Source organism: Podarcis melisellensis, assembly GCF_964234715.1.
Source record: "Podarcis melisellensis genome assembly, chromosome: 18".
NCBI lineage: Eukaryota > Metazoa > Chordata > Lepidosauria > Squamata > Lacertidae > Podarcis > Podarcis melisellensis.
Genome location: NC_138536.1, coordinates 12,237,013 through 12,256,569, shown reverse-complemented (window position 1 = coordinate 12,256,569; position 19,557 = coordinate 12,237,013). Strand labels below are relative to the sequence as shown.

Here is a 19,557-nt window from a genome sequence, read left to right as displayed (position 1 = left end):
TTGCCAGACATCTGGAAATTAGCCCTCCCCACAAAAACTGACACCAGATCCAGAGGCACACAGAACGCCATCACCAATCAACCACACCAGACCCAAACCCAGACCCTCTCCACAGATAAATTACAGACACCATCCAGTAGCCAAACCATGGTGGCACCTCCGGATGCTGCACCCCCCTGCAATCCCTACACAGATCTGGCTGACACAGGCCACAAAACCACAGCTCGCCCCTATACACGAAGCCAAGCCAGAGCACAACTAAGTGCAGTACAGCCATCTTCTCAGAAAAACTCTTCACAAAGTTCAAGAGGTCAAGACACAAAGACTTTAGCAACTAATCCACACCTAAGGACCCACCTAAGTGGTACTCAGGATATCACTCAAGAAATCACTCAAGATATCCCTCAAGTAATTAAGGAACAAAAGAAGAAAAGGCACACTAGCCTGGGAACTTCCTCTCTGCCCAGAACATTGGAGGCTATACACCACACCCCCTCAACAGTATTTATAGGAACTCAAACACTGAGATCCTGCTCTGTTCCAGTAACAAGAAGCCGAAAGCACCAGCCTGAAGATGACGAGTGAGACCTCGTCGAAACGTCGCCTAGACACCCCAACTTTTACACGGGAAGACACCCGAGGACACCAAAACCTGCATTCCTGTACCCGTGAAAATCTACGAAAGCAAATATATATATATATATATATATATATATATATATATATATATATATATAAAATTTAACAACCAGATTATCAATCAATATATCCAATTACATCCCCCCTTTTTATCCCCTCCCTCTCCACCCCCCCAAGACTTTCCTCAGCTCCTTTCTCTGGTTTCTTTGCACATATTGTTCTCTGCATATTGTAAAATTGTACATCTCATTGCCTTATCTATTATATATGCAACTAATAAATTTGTGGGTGTTTATTCAAAACCTGCCAAGAAGTCCAGATCATTTTGTTGTCTTTTTAAATAATTTGTAAAAATTATTTTTAAATAATTTGTAAAAATTCTTCCTTGAAATCACGATGGTCCTTGTCACACAGTTTATATGTCAACTTGGCCAATTCTGCATAACTCATCAGTTTTTCTTGCCACTGTTCTTTTGTTGGGATTTCCTCATTCTTCCATCTTTGTGCTAACAAGACTCTTGCCGCTGTTGTAGCAAACATAAATACGTCCTTTATTTTTCTTGGCAGGTCTTGTCCTACAATCCCTAACAAAAATGCTTTTATGTTTGTACATATTTTATGGGCTAATAGCCGTAAATAAATATAAGTAAGTAAGCTTCTGGTTTTTTTTACAAATGTCATTTTAAACATTTTTTTCAATTAATTATATAACATTTCCCTTTTTTTTTACTTTTCTACATTCCCACCACATATGATACAAAGTACCTTCTTTTTCTGTATATATGTCCTATATCTTGTGCCCATTTGATCATGAATGATTTGACCTCCTCATCTTTTGTTTCCCATTCTAGCAGAATACTATATGCTTTCTTCAGCAGCTTCACTTCTGCTATAACTTCCTTTTGAAATCTAGAAATTGTATAGCTAAACCCTTTCTTATTATCTTCCTTATACATCTCATGTAATTGTAGTGCAACCAACTCTGAAAATGGTCTTTAATTTCCTCATAATCTTTTAATTTCCATTTTCTTTCTTGATCTCTCAGTAAATCTCTATATGTTGGCCATTTCCCCTTTTTGCCGAGCGGTTTGAGTAACGAAGCTTCAATTGGTGATAACCGCCAGGGTGTTTTTTGTTCTATTAAATCTTTATACCTCCCCTACACCCTCATTAACGATCGGGGTTTACTCCTGAAGCCCTTCTCACAAATGAGTGTAGCCGCAAGGCGGCAGAGGTTTAGGGCCTAGGTGGGCTCCCTTCCCAGGTGGACAAGCCCCACCTGCCGCTTGCTTCCCTCTACGGCACGTGCAGAAACCCCCTGCTTGGCCGTTGGATCCCCTCTTGGTCTCACCCGCTCCATCCGCCAGAGCCCATCTTCGCATGCAGGCGATAGACAAGTTCCCAACTCAACTACCTGTCCCAAACCCCAGAGAGTAGACAATATTGAGCCAAATGGACCCAAGAGGCAGTTCCCCCATGTTCCTATTTGATTTGAGAATATTGAGGACTAGAACCTTGCTTTGTTTTCAGGGAAAGGAGCACAGCTCAGTGGCAGGGCACCTGCTTTGCTTGCAAGAGACCTCTGGTCCACTCCCTGCCAACATCTCCAGGTAGGGATGGGAGAGAAAGACCCCCTGGTCCAAAACCCTGCTGAGCTGCTGCCAGTCAGTGTGGGCAATACTGAGCTAGGTAGACCAACAGACTTCCTAGGTAGGTAAGAAGTAAAAAGGTAAAAGACCCCTGACAGTTAAGTCCAGTTGCAAACGACTATGGGATTGCGGCACTCATCTCGCTTTCTGGCCGAGGGAGCCGGCGTTTGTCTGCAGACAGTTTTTCCGGGCCAAGCCGCTTCTGGTGAAACCAGAGCAGCGCACGGAAACCTGCCAGAGCAGTACCTGTTTATCTACTTGCACTCTTGATGTGCTTTTGGACTGCTAGGTTGGCAGGAGCTGGGACCGAGCAAGGGGTTTGCAGCAGGTCATAGCAGCAAAAGGCTGCTCTATTAAGTCCTGAAGGCGCTTGCCACGAAGGGCCTGAATAACAGTGAGACTGGAGAAGCCAGAATAAGTTGCAGTTTCAGCTGAATTGGGGGGAACCACTTCACTGCTTTTTTATTATTTGCTCATTGCAAACCGCTAAAAGCCTGTAGATGTTGATAATAAACCTAATAATTTATATTGCAAGCGTATCTAAGCAAGGGCACGATGTTCACTGTTATCGGACGGGAAATGGCAGTTTTCTGACAGCCCCACCATGATTCCATCAAGCTGATAAAGGGAACCTTTGGGCCTCCAGATGCGGTGAGATTCTTGCGCCCCGGCTAACGTGGCCAACGTTCAAGAGTGACAGGAGTCAGAACTGGAGCCTATCTGGAGGGTTGCAGGTTTCCTGGGCACGTCACATTTTTCAACATGGAAAAATGAGAAACCAAGGGAACATAAATGGACAGATCCTTCCACCCCTAGCCAAAGTGCAATGGTGAAGCACTGTCACAAACTGGCAGGATGCCAACAAGTGTGCCCTGTGGGGGGGGGAGTGGGGCTAGAGTCTGGCTCAGGAGAGGCAGGCAGTGGTTTGTGGGGCACTGTGGTTTCCCAGGGAGCAAGGTGGCAGAAGCTTCAAAGCTGGAGGGTGGAACAGAGGAAGAAGGTTGGAGGAAGAGGAGGAAGAGGCAGGTCAGGCGAGTGAAGGGCCAGGGGCTTCTCAACCCTCTCCTGTACCACTGTCTCCCTGAACCAGGAGGGGACTGAAGAGGGGAGAGCAGAGGCGGTTTCCGTGCAGGCCCAGTCTCTGTCTCTGGGGGAGGGAGAGTGGTCCGCTGTGGCTGCAGCTGCTCCTGGAGTGCAGACCCGGGAACAGGTGCCTAGACACTAGACTGGTGCGCACAGGTGCCTAGAGCTCTAGAAGCAACTGCATGCAAAACATCCCAGGTTCAACATGCAGTGGCATCTCCAGTTGGGACTGGGAAGGTCCCCTGTCAGTCAGGGTCAGCAACACAAGGCTCGGTGGGCCAGCACTGTGACTCAGAACAAGGCCCCTTCCCAGGCAATAACTCGTAACTGAGTAAGATTGTCTTCCATAAACACGGTTTTAACAATGAGTCCGTAAGTGACTGTGGAGGCCAATTCTGGATCCACATGTCCTTCCACAGTGGGGACATTTTTTTTAAAAAAAGATTTTTATTAAGTTTTTCAAAAGTTATATAAAAACAAAACAAAACAATAATAAAAAACAGACAAAAATAAAAAACAAGTATAGTTTCAATCCCTTTTTTTCTTATAACTTACTTTCCCGACTTCCTCGTACCTCCCCTCTCTGTATTCCAATTTCTATTTTATTATTTCAGCAAATCCTTTCCCTTAATTTTCATTTAATTTTTGACCTTTCTTTTCTTTTTACTTATCCATTACGTCTGGAAACCACATAATTTCTAAACCAACGTCATTCTAACATTCATAAATTTTGCAATATTTCTTGAGATAGTCCTTAAATTTCTTCCAATCTTCTTCCGCTGTCTCTCTCCCCTGGTACCACAGTGGGGACATTGCCAAGCATGCCTTCCTCTTAGCCTGTTTATCCCTTTCGTCCTGAGTTTGAATGTCTTCAAAGCCCATGATACCTTTGGGAAAGGCTATTCTCCAACTGGAGCGTTCACAGGCCAGTGTTTCTCAATTGTTGGTGTTTATACTACATTTTTAAAGATTTGCCTTGAGACAGTCTTTTAACCTCTTTTGTTGACCACCAGCATTGCACTTTCCATTTTTAAGTTCAGAATAGAGTATTTGCTTTGGAAGACGATCATCAGGCATCCACACAACACGGCCAGTCCAATGAAGTTGATGTTGAAGAATCATTGCTTCAACACTGGTGATCTTTGCTTCTTCCAGTACACTGATATTATTTCGCCTGATGTGTACAATTTTTCGGAGGCACTGTTTATTGAATCTTTCAAAGAGTTGGAGATGGCGTTTATAAGTGGTCCATGTTTCACAAGCGTACAGTAAGGTTGGTAGAACAATAGCTTTGTAAACAAGCATTTTGGTTTCCCTGCGAATGTCCGGGCAGCCTTCCAAGGGCCACATCCCAGTGGTGGGCGGGGCCTGAGGCAAAAGTGGGCGGAGCAACAAATGCAAATTCTACTTTTGCTCAGTAGGGTAGTTCCTAGACCAGGCATGTCCAAAGTCCATTTTGGGGCTTGTTTTATCCAGCCTCTGTGGCTGTTTTATTGGGGTCAAATCTTAAAAAAAGCTCAACATTCCTTAAAAAAGGTCAACAACTTTGAGGGGATATCCCAATAAAAGCTGAAACACTTCAAACCTAAAAAAGCTCTTTGGTCCACCCTCACGCATGTTCACTTCATCCAATCTGGCCCTCTTGGAAAAAAGTTTCACCCGCTTCATCCACCACCCAGGCACGCAAGGGCCCATGTTTAGCCAAAAGACTGACGGAGGGTCTTAGGCATGGTCAGGGGGGAGTCACAAGGGCCACACGCGACCCCACCCCAGCCCAGCTCTATTATCTTGCTCAGCGCTTCCCTTCCTTAAGTGTCTTGTACCAACGATTTTCAGATCCAGATCACAGATAAAGGAAGAGGAAGATTAGGTGGTCGTGCAAAACCGTTTCCAGCTGCCGGTAGCCAGGCTATAAAACATGATGCCACATGAAGAGAGCCAGTCTGGTCCCTTCCTTCAACTTCAGAGGCAGAACGATGGAGCAGCCGGGGAGATTCTGCTTCCTCCTCTTCGCCCTTTTGTCTGCCCACTTGGACACTGGCGGTGAGTAGCGACTTCATCCAATCTGATGGCCAGAGCCCTTTGACCATGGAACAGTCTCCCTCGGAAGGCGGTGGGCTCTCCTCCACGGGAGGCTTTAAGCAGAGGATGATCTGTCAGGGATGCCTCAGTAGAGATTCCTGCATTGCCCTGGGGGTCACTGCCCGCTCTAGGATTCTGTGATTCTATGATCACTGGGTGGAAGCAACTGCCCTATGAGGAAAGGTTGCAGCATTTTGGACTTCTTAGTTTACAGAAAAGGCAAGTGACTTGATGGAGGTGTTTAAAATGGCACATGGCAAGCAGAATGACAGTAGAGAAAGGTCGTCCCCCTCCCCCCGCCCCCGGTGTCTCGTAACTCTAGAGATTGTGGACATCCAGTAAAGGCAAATGCTGAGGAATTCACGGCAGATAAAAGAAAGTGCTTCTTCACTCAGCACATAGTTAAAACTATGGAACTCCCTCCCACGGGAGATGGTGAGGGTCACCAATTGGGATGGCTAAGATTCTTAAAAGATGTGCTGGATAGACAAGCCGACAAGCCCACCTCACAAGACTCCTTCTCCCCCAAGTCCCACCTTGACGGTTCCAAGATTGACGCCATTTCACGGTGTGGTGGAATCGGTGACTCTGGTCTCTCTCTTCCAGGCAGCCTCCGCAGCAAGATCGTCGGGGGTGGTGAATCGAAGCCACATACAAGGACGTACATGGCAGCTCTGAAAGGAGGCGGAGGTTTCATGTGCGGGGGATTCCTTGTGGCCCCTCAGTGGGTCCTGACTGCAGCCCACTGCAATGGGTGAGTCGTGGTAACGCAGTGGGTTTGAATTTTTAGACTTTCAGCTTCCAAAAATGGGGGGGGGGGCTAAAAAGTTGACTTTGGAATTGAAAAGGTTTTTGACTGGGTAAGTAGAATGTGTGTAAAATTGCATAGAAATAATTAAAAATGTACTGTATGTGCTGTATAAAGGTAAAGGGACCCCTGACCATCAGGTCCAGTCGTGACCAACTCTGGGGTTGTGCGCTCATCTCGCTCTATAGGCCGAGGAAGCCGGCGTTTGTCCGCAGACAGCTTCCAGGTCATGTGACTAAGCTGCTTCTGGCGAACCAGAGCAGCGCACAGAAACACCGTTATATGTACGGTATACAGTACATGAAAGAACATTGTAAAGATTTGAAAATGTTTGCAGCTTTGATTTAAAATATTTTGTAATGTTGATTTTTGATACCGGTTTACAAATACTAAAGTTAATTTCTCTAAGCATAAAAAGAAGGTAAATAGGGTGAGGGAGAAATGCTAAGGTGAATGTGATTACATATGGAAGCCGGGGGGGGGGGGGGTAATCGGCTGTGGCTTTCTGTTGATTCTCTTCTTGTTCAAAGAGATATCTCCGTCATTCTGGGTGCTCACGACCTGAAGGCCGTCGAAAGCACCCAGCAGGTGTTTGGAGTCAAAAGTTACCATCAGCATCCGGATTATATGGTGGTTGCTGGAACCCCCTTCAACGACATCCTTCTGTTAAAGGTATGGAGAAAGATTGTCAACTGGTGCTTTCGCCCAAAATGCATATGTCATTATTTTTGGAACTATCAAATTTCAGGTTGCAAATAGCGTTCTGTATCCACATACAGAAAAGTAAGATGACAAGTCAAGTCAAATAGGTAGTAGGTTGATATTCTATGCAGCCCACTACTTCCAAGGGATGGGGAATAAATTCAATAAATTTAGTATTTACAGTGGTACCTCCGGTTGCGAACAGGCTCCGTTCCAGAGGTCCGGCCGTATCCCGAAGTTTTCACAACCGGAGAGACCACTTCTGCACATGCGTGCGGGGAGTAGCATTTCCAGGTTTGCCGCTTTCGCAACCTGAGGGTAACGTGAGCCGAAGGTCCACTGTACAGGCACACATACCAATTGGCAATTTTGGAATAATACATAAACCCAAACACAGCCACCTTTTCAAAATCAGCACATCTCTGAAACCAGCAATGTATTTCTCCAGTCAAGTTGTGTCTACAGAAAGGCATATACTCAGGTAAATTGTCTATCGGAGGACATTTCCATCAAAATTCCACCCCACCCCCCATTTTATCTGATCAGTGAAAACAAACAAAAACCTCCAAAATCACAACAAAGGCATGTTGCCGACATGCCCCTCTTAGTTTCTCCCCATATCTTATTTTCCTATTCTCCACATTTCTATATCAACTTGCATCTTTTTAAAACACTCTCTTGAAAACTCACCAGCAGTTGTGTGCAAATGCAGTTTTGCTTAATATGCACATTTCCCTAACCCAATTTCCCCCTAATAGAATGCACTCCTGTTTTGCTGTTTTCATAGGATCATAGACTTGTAGAGCTGGGAGGCCTCACCCCAAAAGTCACTCAGTCCAGTCCCCTGAAAAGCAAGAGTCATAGCTAAAGAGTCTCTGCTATCCAAACTATGTTTAAGCTCCCCCGCCCCACCCCTGCCCCGTCCAACACTTTCTCAGGTTCCCTTGTTGAACAGAGCCCCTTCCGCCCTAAAAGGAGGTGGAGTTCTGGGCTTCACGGCCCCACCACGTGCGCGGGCGGCTTGAGCAATTGGGGGGATACCCAGCTGCGTCATCCCCTGGTCAGCCAATTGGCTGGCTCGGGGGCGTGGCCTGCCCTACTTAAGGCAGGACGCGGTTGGGGATCTCCCTCTTTCCCCGCCTGTCAGCTGTTCCTGTTTCCCACCCTCCCACCGTATAAGGTTTTCGTTCCTTGACCTTGCTATGGACCTCAGGTGGTCGCCGTTGAGGGGCCTGGTAGGAATTTTTGCACTTGGCAAATTGGCACCAGCCACCTGGTTTTTGCCTAGCAAATCATCACAAAATTAAAGGACATGACTTACCTAAATCTATCAATCTAGAACTTAGCTAGATACTACCCATTATTTCCAAAAGCACAGATTAAATTAACGTTAAACGTTCAGTGGATAAAGTTTCTCCCCCACCCTGAGCTATCAGTGCCCTCTCTGTGATGTCTCATGACTCTCTGGAAACACGCCGGTTTCACACCATCCTCTTCTCCTCCTTCCTCCCCTGAAGCTCGACCGTGAAGCCAAGATCAACAAGTACGTCCAAGTCATCCCGTTACCAGAAAACGAAAACGACCTCCTCAAAGACACAGAATGTTTTGTGGCTGGATGGGGCCGCATTGATGCGAGATATGAAGGCAGCTCCAAACTTTTTGAGACCAATGTCACCGCCCTTGGCCGCCGGAAGTGCCTCCAGTTCATTCCGGAACTCACCGACAAGATGGTGTGCGCCGGCAGCCGGGCCAAGCTCTGCGACGTCAGCAACGTAAGCCCACATGCCATTGTCAAAAGCAAGGAGAATGCAGAACAAAAGCCCATGCACTTTACAAAATTGCACATGCTAATTCATATGTAGAGATGCAATTTTTAGAAATATTTACTAAAAGTTTTGGGGCTGCCAACATCTTTTTTTTAGGCCCATGGATCTTTGAGTGAGGGCTGTTGGTGCCGCCACCTCTGGTCCCTTCCGGTGGAATCCATCTGAGCCTTGCAAAGTCCATGGAGTTGAAAGAGGAAGTGGGGAAGGAGTCCCCCCCCCCTTTCAGCTCTGTATACTTCTCAAGGGAGGAAAAGGCAGCCACCAGCACTAAGGGGTGGGGAGAGAACCCAGAGACCCTGGGAAGACCAGAAGAGTACTATTGCACCCATGGGTGCCACTTGGGCGATCCCTGTGGTGATTTAAACGGAGAGTGCAATTGCCTGTTGTGGGCAAGGCGAAGAGCAAGGATCAATCCACGTTAGTGGTTTTTCTGCTTCTTGCAATTCACACAAAAAATGCCCCAACTCTAAAAATGTCTCCACTTTGCATCCTTCTGTGATATTTCAGAAGACTTTTACGCCAACGTTTTAAAATGGATTGTGTTGTTCTTGCATGACAGATTATCAGTCACATGCACACAACTTCCCCCACAGAAACCTGGAACTGTAGTTTGTGGAGGGGGCTGGAAATCAGAGGTCTGAGAAGGGTGCACAGCAGGTCCCAGGGTTCACTGGAAGAAGCCTGTGCTTTAATTGTGCATTCACTGAGCTCTAAATGTGAGTCGTTTCAGTCCTGCAGAAGCAGATCTATCTTTCTGCAGCTTCCTCCCCCCCCCCCCCCCCCGCCGCCCAGAACTGCTCAATCCACAACTGTTTGAATCCACCTCCATCAAACTTCCTTTTCTGCAGGATTGTGCTTGTGGTGCGGCCTACTGGCATTGATGGAGGTTAATTGGGAGGGGGAATGGAAGAGACCATGCCCTCCCAAGAGTCTAAGCCAGTGGTGACCAAACTTGGCCCTCCAGCTGATTTGGGACTACATTTCCCATCATCCGTGACCACTGGTCCTGTGAGCTAGGGATGATGGGAGTTGTAGTCAAAAAACAGCTGGGGGGCCAAGTTTGGCCACCACTAATTTGTAGGCGCTTCTGCCGGGATGAAGCTTGCAAGCCATCTATCTATCATCTATCATCTCTATCTATCTATCTATCTATCTATCTATCTATCTATCTATCTACCAGTGCTCTCGTCCACCCAGATGTTCAAGCCCTCACCTGAGTGGGATAGGCAGGCACACCTGGAGACTTCAGTTCAGACTGAGACCCAAGAGACCAGGGCTCAGATCCCCACTTGCTGTCTAGGAGTGGGCAGAGGAGGAATGGTGGAGACCCCCTGCCCAGCTTGATCCTTCCAGGGAGGAGGAAGAGGAAGACTGTTTTAGATTCACATCAGAGGTCACAGCTCAGAGGCGGATGAGGGGGAAAGTTGAGAAATAATGGGAAAGGAGGTGGAGGAGGAAGCACCGGGGGGGGGGGTGACAGCTGATGGACACCGTGTCTTCAGAAAGCATTCCAGACCCCCCTCTCCCAGAACCCGGCAAGCCTTGAGACTAGGAGAGCAAAGAGCTCAAAGACAGAGGGCCCTTTGCAGCACCCATGGGAGAGATGAATGAGGATGTGGGAGGGGGGTGGAGATTCACCCAGGACAACACCATCATCCAAGAGGCTGGGTTCTGTAGCCCTCTCTGTAAATACTGGATAATAACCGGTTGGTAAGAAACACTCACTTGTCTTTGTACTTTCCTGAGCAACCACCCAGGAGTTGCTGGCAGCAGCCCATGAAACTCACTGGATGACTTTGGGACAGTCACTCCATCTCTCAGCCCAGCCTACCTCGCAGGGTGGTTGTGAGGGAAGTGTTGCGTCAGCTGCCTGGAACTCCTTGGAGGAAAGGCGGGGTAGAAATGCAATGGTGAATAATAATGTGAAATAAGTTTCTCTCTCCCCTCTCCAACCCCACAATTTCTGCTCAGGGGGATTCTGGGAGTGCCCTAGTCTGCAGTGGAGTGGCCCATGGAATCGTCTCCTATGGCTTCCAAATCCCGCCATCAATTTACACGCGTGTCGCAGCCTATCTCCCTTGGATCAAAGAGACAATGAAGGAAGAGTGAGGCCAGCAAGGAGAAAAGCAGCCAGCAGCTTCTTGTTCCCGGCTAGATTCTTCCTGCCCCTGCTAGAGAGAGCCAGATACGAGAGACGCGCTTGGTCACTGCGAAGTCAGATGCACCGGCCACTGCTCCTCCTGTGGATCGATCACGGCTTTCCCCAGAGAAACCTCTGCCTTCTTCTGTACTGCTAGTGTTGCTGTATTGTTTCCTGAAATAAACAAACTTCATTGTAAACTTCTGTCATCCTTCTGACGCCCTGCCTCCCCTTTGCTCGTCCCACCGACCCAGCATTCCCAAAACCCTGGACACCTCGCAGCACAATCCTAGGCATGTCTACTTGAGAGCAGGCATAGGTGAACCTGGCAATGTCAATTTCTCATTTCTTCCTATTTCAGGTCAGTTCTCCATATTTTGGGGTGGGGGAGGGACAAATGTTTTCTTGTTTCCCCTTATTTACCCAAGAAACAACCATCAGTATTCACAGAAACATCAAATGTCTATTTAATTACATTTACCTAAGTTGTTTTACTTTTAAAACAGAGATACCACTCCACAATTTTGCCTAATGTGATGGGTTTTGGTGCATTGTTGCCACTGGTACAGGCATTCAGGTTTACAGTTAACCCTAGCAGATGCTCTGCCACTGAGGTCTAGCCCTCTTCTTAAAAATAAGGATCCCAGTCCTCATGATTCTGGATGAAAGGGGCCTGATTTATACACAAACCTACTTAGTAAGAGCTTATGTGAATGGGAGTAGATGATGAGATAAAGGCAACTTCCTGTGTTCCTGGAACTTAGCTGGACTCAACGCTCCCTGTTTTAAAGCTTGGTTAGCTGCTCTGAACAGGCCTCCAGCTGGAGAAGGAGGCAGGAAAGAATAAATCAATGTGATAAAGAAACGAAAGTGTCTGCTTTGAGTCAGAGCAAATGGCGGTTTTCCAGGGTGGGGAGTCGTTAGGCAGGGGCAAAACGGTCAGTTTCAATTTCTCTCACTTTCTCATTCCCTGCTGTCTGCAAAGCTAAATTCAGTTCTCTGCATTTCCATGTCAGCTTGAATTTTTTAAACAAATGGTCCTCATTTTAGTGCAACTTTTTCCTAAAGCACACATTTTTGTATGAAGTTTTGCCTGATGTCCCCCCCCCCGAGGAATTTCCTCATCTATAAGGCACTTTTGTATGTCACTTTCATAAGTGCATGCATTTTATACCCTGGTGTGTATAAAACACATTACACGGCTAGAGAACTGCATTGCAAAATCTCCTCTGGCTTCTTCCTCCTCTTCCTCCTCCTCTGTAACCCTCCTAGAACTCAGCTGGGCAAAGGAAGATCCGCCTTTCTCTGCCTCTCTCTGGGCTCTGGTGCCCCCTGCTGCTCTCCTCTCTGACTTCTCCAGCAGGCTCTTCTTACGTTGCATCAAGCCTAGATGTGCCACTGGCCTGATGCAACACAAGAGCCTGCTGGATTGACAGGAGCAAGCCAGCAATAAATCACACTGAGCAAGTTGGAATTAACTCTTTATTAGCAGGAGGGGGAGCCTAAATGCCAAACACTTCCTAAAGGGGTTTCTTTAATAATGATGTTATGTGCCTCCAAGGTGACTGTAGAATTGCTGGAAACTGAGCATCAGTTAGTTCCCAGGAATCAATCCCCTCCCAGGCCCTGTGCAAAAGACGAGCCCCCACCCCCACCCCGCCCCCACCTGGTGCTCATAGCAACTGGCTTTGCCCTTGATGATCTTCACCCCTCCTAAAAACCAGGGAGGATTTGTGATACTTACTCATTTCAGTATGTGGCCGTCATTACCCACTGGTGCACCATGAGGAATCCGCCACAGCAGAAACGTCCCATGGGATCCTGCAAGGCAGCCATGTAGGGTCTGGAGTAGGGCTTGGCTTTGTGCCCCCCAACAATCTGACTCTGGAATGGATCTGTAAGAACCTCATACAGAAAACCCCCCTACTCTGCATCATTTACCGGGGGGCGGGGCGGGACTAGACCCTGTTAGTAAATCATCCAGGATCACATCTTTAATTTAAAATTTAAGGTCTTATATATATAATAAATGTTCATAAATGTACCAACCAAGCACATACATAGATATGTGGACCACACGTCTGGAGCAGCACAGGAAGACAGTCCTGAAACCATTTTGACTCCCAAGCTGATCAAATGTTTTCTCTGCAAGGAGGGAGGGGGTGAGGGAGCCTTCCCATTGTCTCAGGAATTAAGAAATCACCATCTCAAAGGAATGGCCAGACTACCAGAAAAGGCAATCAGATAAGGCATTAGCAGATAACCTGGCAGACAGGAAAAACAACAACATTCAAATTTCTGTTGTAGACCACCTTTTCTGTGATGTAGGTATGACGTATGGAGGGGTGGTCTTGGACTCCAGGGAGGGAATTTAAAATGTCTTTATAAGGGCAGGCACACCATTGTTCTGGGTTCCTCCTCCCTCCTGCGTGGGGTGAGAGGAGCACCCTGTGGCAACAGATCAATAAAGATCAGGCTTACTAGCTGCTTTGCTTCTCAATATTCTCTGGTTGGCCTCTGTTATTTTCTCCTACCAATAGGGAACCTATGTAAGGACTCTATATGGGCTCTTGAACACCCCATAAGGGAAAAAGGGCAGATTTTGTTTACAACACATCAACCCCTAGTCATTCATATATATACATATATATATATATACATATATATATATATTTGCTTTCGTAGATTTTCACGGGTACAGGAATGCAGGTTTTGGTGTCCTCGGGTGTCTTCCCGTGTAAACCAGCCTGAAGAGGTGTCTTCCCGTGCACCAGCCTGAAGATGACGAGTGAGACCTCGTCGAAACGTCGCCTAGACACCCCAACTTTTACACGGGAAGACACCCGAGGACACCAAAACCTGCATATATGCAGGTTTTGGTGTCCTCGGGTGTCTTCCCGTGTAAAAGTTGGGGTGTCTAGGCGACGTTTCGACGAGGTCTCACTCGTCATCTTCAGGCTGGTGCTTTCGGCTTCTTGTTACTGGAACAGAGCAGGATCTCAGTGTTTGAGTTCCTATAAATACTGTTGAGGGGGTGTGGTGTATAGCCTCCAATGTTCTGGGCAGAGAGGAAGTTCCCAGGCTAGTGTGCCTTTTCTTCTTTTGTTCCTTAATTACTTGAGGGATATCTTGAGTGATTTCTTGAGTGATATCCTGAGTACCACTTAGGTGGGTCATTAGGTGTGGATTAGTTGCTAAAGTCTTTGTGTCTTGACCTCTTGAACTTTGTGAAGAGTTTTTCTGAGAAGATGGCTGTACTGCACTTAGTTGTGCTCTGGCTTGGCTTCGTGTATAGGGGCGAGCTGTGGTTTTGTGGCCTTTGTCAGCCAGATCTGTGTAGGGATTGCAGGGGGGTGCAGCATCCGGAGGTGCCACCATGGTTTGGCTACTGGATGGTGTCTGTAATTTATCTGTGGAGAGGGTCTGGGTTTGGGTCTGGTGTGGTTGATTGGTGATGGCGTTCTGTGTGCCTCTGGATCTGGTGTCAGTTTTTGTGGGGAGGGCTAATTTCCAGATGTCTGGCAAGCGGGATGTGTCGTCACGCTTGTTCATGTTGTGAGGGTGTTTCTCTATCTCGATGGCTTCCATGATTATTCTCTTGTGGTGATGTTCCATGTTAAAGAGCAATTTGGAATCTGCAAAATTAATTTCGTGTCCTGTTTCTTTCATGTGTTGGAAAAGAGAGGAAGTTTTTTCTTCTTTTTTGACGGCATTCTTGTGTTCTGCGATACGTGCATTTATTCGTCTGTTTGTTTGTCCAATGTACGTGGCTGGGCAGACTTTGCAGGGTATTTCATAGACCCCTTGGTTTTCCAACTGGATTTTATCCTTGGGGTTTCTGAGGATATTGGCTATTTTTTGGTTGGTGCAAAAGGCTGTTTTGATATTGTGTTTATGGAGGATTTTGCTAATTTTATCTGTAGTGCCCTTGATATAAGGAAGGAGGGCCATGCCATTGTTTTCTTCTGTGTCTTGGTTTTTGGGGGGTGTTTCTTTTTGGATTAGCTTCGTAACCCTGTTTTGCTGGTATCCATTGGCAATTAACACATTTGAGAGATTCTGTAACTCAGTTGTCAAGTGGTCTTTGTCAGCCAGGCGTTTGGTTCTGGAGATGAGAGTCTTGGCTACGGAGTTTATTTGTGCAGGGTGGTGGTGTGATTGTGCATGTAAGTAGCGGTTGGTGTGTGTTTTTTTCCGGTAGATAGTGTGTCCTAGGGAGCCATCAGGTTTTTTGTAGATTAGGACGTCAAGGAAGGGAAGTTGGTTGTTGGCTTCTATTTCCATAGTGAATTGTATTTTGGGGTGTAGGCTGTTGAGATGTGTGAGGAAGCTATCCAGTTTTTCCTTCCCGTGTGGCCAAATTACAAAGGTGTCGTCAACATATCTGAGCCAAAGTTTGGGTTTGTGTTCTGACTTGTCTAAAGCATTGGTTTCAAAGTGTTCCATGTACAGGTTTGCGATGACCGGTGAGAGGGGTGATCCCATAGGTGCTCCTTCTATCTGTTTGTATCTTTGTCCATTGTGGATGAAGTACGTGTTGGTTAGGCAGTGGTTGGTCAGGTCCAAGATGTATTCGGGGGGATTGTATTTGTTTTGAATGGCTGTCAAGGCTTCATTAATGGGCACTTGTGTGAAGAGAGATACAACATCGAAGCTCACAAGTAGGTCATTAGGATGTAGGTTTTGCTTCTTTATTGTTTCTATGAACTGGAAGGAGTTTGGAACGTGTGAAGAGATGGATTCTGCATAGGGCTGAAGTTGCTTGGCGAGAAATTTAGCGAGATTTTGTAGAGGTGAGCCTATGGAGCTGACTATTGGTCTGAGTGGTGTTCCTTCTTTGTGTATCTTGGGGAGGCCGTAGAGAAAAAACTTCCTCTCTTTTCCAACACATGAAAGAAACAGGACACGAAATTAATTTTGCAGATTCCAAATTGCTCTTTAACATGGAACATCACCACAAGAGAATAATCATGGAAGCCATCGAGATAGAGAAACACCCTCACAACATGAACAAGCGTGACGACACATCCCGCTTGCCAGACATCTGGAAATTAGCCCTCCCCACAAAAACTGACACCAGATCCAGAGGCACACAGAACGCCATCACCAATCAACCACACCAGACCCAAACCCAGACCCTCTCCACAGATAAATTACAGACACCATCCAGTAGCCAAACCATGGTGGCACCTCCGGATGCTGCACCCCCCTGCAATCCCTACACAGATCTGGCTGACAAAGGCCACAAAACCACAGCTCGCCCCTATACACGAAGCCAAGCCAGAGCACAACTAAGTGCAGTACAGCCATCTTCTCAGAAAAACTCTTCACAAAGTTCAAGAGGTCAAGACACAAAGACTTTAGCAACTAATCCACACCTAATGACCCACCTAAGTGGTACTCAGGATATCACTAAAGAAATCACTCAAGATATCCCTCAAGTAATTAAGGAACAAAAGAAGAAAAGGCACACTAGCCTGGGAACTTCCTCTCTGCCCAGAACATTGGAGGCTATACACCACACCCCCTCAACAGTATTTATAGGAACTAAAACACTGAGATCCTGCTCTGTTCCAGTAACAAGAAGCCGAAAGCACCAGCCTGAAGATGACGAGTGAGACCTCGTCGAAACGTCGCATAGACACCCCAACTTTTACACGGGAAGACACCCGAGGACACCAAAACCTGCATTCCTGTACCCGTGAAAATCTACGAAAGCATATATATATATATATATATATATATATATATATATATATATATATGAGATTTTTATTTGTTTTACAATCACATTACATAACATCATACCCTCTTGTTTTATCTCTTTGGCTCAACTGAGCCTAACGACTTCCCTTCCTGATGCGCAGCATAAATTAACAATGCAGAGTTTTAGAGAATAAGAGCTTTACCGAGTTAAAATAAACTTCTTCATAAACAACTTGGTTCCAAACAGTCTGCCTGAGATTCCATACTGCTCAGAACTGAGGCAACTGACTGACTGAAATTTTACAGAGAACACAAAAGTGAAACTGGCTGCCAAGTCACATGACTTGTTCAAATATATAAAAGGATGTCACATAGAGGAGGGAGAAAGGTTGTTTTCTGCTGCTCCAGAGAAGCGGACACGGAGCAATGGATCCAAACTACAAGAAAGAAGATTCCACCTCAACATTAGGAAGAACTTCCTGACAGTAAGAGCTGTTCGACAGTGGGATTTGCTGCCAAGGAGTGTGGTGGAGTCTCCTTCTTTGGAGGTCTTTAAGCAGAGGCTTGACAACCATATGTCAGGAGTGCTCTGATGGTGTTTCCTGCTTGGCAGGGGGTTGGACTCGATGGCCCTTGGGGTCTCTTCCAACTCTAAGATTCTGTGATTCTATGATTCTTACATGTCTGTCTGTCTATCTAGCTATCTATCTAATCTTGCACCAACACTTAGCCCTCAGGCAGGTTTGTAGAGGAAGATATGATCTCTCAGGTCATGTGGCCCATGCAGGGCTTTATAGATCACAACCAGCCCTTTGAATGGTGCCTGGAAGCAGACTGGCAGCCAGGGAAGTTTTAACAAGGGAGCAACAAGTTCCCTGTCTCTGGATTCTAGACTGGCAGAAGCTCTAATTTTTGTGTTTTTATGAGAGAAGGAGGAAGTCTTTTCTCTGCCCACTGCCTTCACACCATGCATGATTTCATGAACCTTTGTGTTGTTGTCTTCCCACCCAGCTGGCAGCAAAACTAACACAAAACAGATTTAAAGGTGTTGCTGGTGAGCCTCTTGAATTCAGCACAGATCCCCCCAACTCCCAGCACCAGGCATCTTTTAATCCGTTCCCAAATGGACTGGAAAGTCATTTTCAACCAAGAATCTTCAGAAACTGTTAGGAATTCAATGTCCAATTGGAAAACAAGGGAGGTGAAACCAGCTAAAAAGTAAAAACCAAATGATATTTTCAAAAGTTTAACTCTGATTTTTTTAAAAAAAAAGACAAGGCAACCCCAGCCATTATCTTTATTGCTCAGATTTCATTTGTGTCAAAATCTTAAAAGTCTCTGCTGCCTCCCCAGTATATATATTGACCTGAACGGTTAAGGCCTCCTCCTGTCTGGATTTCACCAACTTATCAGAGAACCAGAGGATTTCGGAACTGGATGAGATCATGCCATCCAGCAGATCACAACTTCTCTTGAGCTCCTTTCATTTCACTGGAAACAAACTGCAAGTTCCAAAGTCACATGTACAAAATAGTAAATAATATATGGCAGCTGGGGTGATGTGGTGCTGCAGACACAGTTCATAATAATAATAATAATAATAATAATAATAATAATAATAATAATAATAAACTTTTATTTATACCCCGCCCTCCCCAGCCAAGGCCAGGCTCAGAGCGGCTTACAAGCAATAATAAAAACAAGCTGAATGATTACAACTTAAAAACAAAATTAAAATACAACATTAAAATAATGGAACATTAAAATATTAAAATGTAGCCTCATCGCAGGAGGAGAAGGAAAGAAGAAAGAGAGGGAGGGAGGGAATCAAATTGGCTCCAAGCCAAAGGCCAGGCGGAACAACTCTGTCTTACAGGCCCTGCGGAAAGAGATCAGATCCTGCAGGGCCCTGGTCTCATGAGGCAGAGCGTTCCACCAGCCCAGAGCCAGAGTTGAAAAGGCCCTGGCTCTGGTTGAAGCCAATCTAACTTCCTTAGGGCCTGGTACCACTAGCGTGTTGTTATTTATGGACCTTGAGGCTCTCCGTGGGGCCGACCGGGAGAGGCGGTCCCGTAGGTACAAGGGTCCTAGGCTGTGAAGGGCTTTAAAGGTCAAAAGCAGCACCTTAAATCTGACCCTGTACTCCACCGGGAGCCAGTGCAGCTTGAAAAGCACTGGGTGAATCTGCTCCCATGGCAGAGACCCCGTGAGGAGCCTCACTGCAGCATTCTGCACCCGCTGGAGTTTCTGGGTCAGCTTCAAGGGCAGCCCCGTGTAGAGAGAATTACAGTAGTCAAGCCTGGAGATGACCGTCGCATGGATCACTGTGGCCAGGTCTCATAATAAGAGATTATGCTTCGCAGATATTGTGTCAGACCCTCGTGGAGAACACAAAGGCTGAAAACTGATTTGGCAGCTGCATGATCAATTAGATTTTCTTGTATTATTATTATTATTATTATTATTATTATTATTATTATTATTATTGACCCTCCACGACAGCCTGGTTTAATTTTTAAAAATGAGAAGTCACCTTCCTCCACTGGCAGGGCAGAGCCATTGGCTGCCTCTCTCTGTGTCTGCTCCAGTCACAAGGGCAGTAAGAAACACTCCTAGATAGCTATGTCCACCCGGGAAGGGAGCCCACCGAGGGGCACAGCCTAGGAGGACAGCCTTGCAGCTTTTGTGAAAAAGGCTTTGGGAGTAAATCCCAAGGGAAAATCTACCCACTGCCTTGCAGGACATCTTCGGGATGTCGCAGGACCCCCCCTTCCCCAATCATTAAGTTTGTACAAACTCCACACACACACACACACACACACACACACACATGACATATGCTACGCTTCTGTTATAAATTCATAGAAAATCAACCATACATCGGATTTGCACTGTTCCACTTTTATTTTACTCCATGAAGGA

General features: G+C 46.2%; 1 protein-coding gene across 1 annotated transcript; it reads left to right on the top strand.

The window, feature by feature from the left end:
* The first annotated feature begins 4,986 nt into the window (after positions 1-4,986).
* Positions 4,987-11,129, top strand: LOC309360892 (mast cell protease 9-like). The gene is made up of 5 exons (XM_081895860.1): positions 4,987-5,414; positions 6,060-6,207; positions 6,792-6,933; positions 8,481-8,735; positions 10,761-11,129. Exons 1-5 carry the CDS (start codon positions 5,300-5,302, stop codon positions 10,896-10,898), a joined length of 798 nt encoding a protein of 265 aa, XP_081751986.1. The 5' UTR covers positions 4,987-5,299; the 3' UTR covers positions 10,899-11,129.
* Positions 11,130-19,557: the final 8,428 nt, after the last annotated feature.

What these genes read in the sequence shown, in the direction of transcription:
- LOC309360892 (XM_081895860.1), top strand. Translation starts at nt 5,300, where the DNA reads ATGAAGAGAGCCAGTCTGGTCCCTTCCTTCAACTTCAGAGGCAGAACG. An exon ending in ACTGCAGCCCACTGCAATGG is followed by an intron (nt 6,208 to 6,791) that starts GTGAGTCGTGGT and finishes TCTTGTTCAAAG; the next exon opens with AGATATCTCCGTCATTCTGG. An exon ending in AGCTCTGCGACGTCAGCAAC is followed by an intron (nt 8,736 to 10,760) that starts GTAAGCCCACAT and finishes ATTTCTGCTCAG; the next exon opens with GGGGATTCTGGGAGTGCCCT.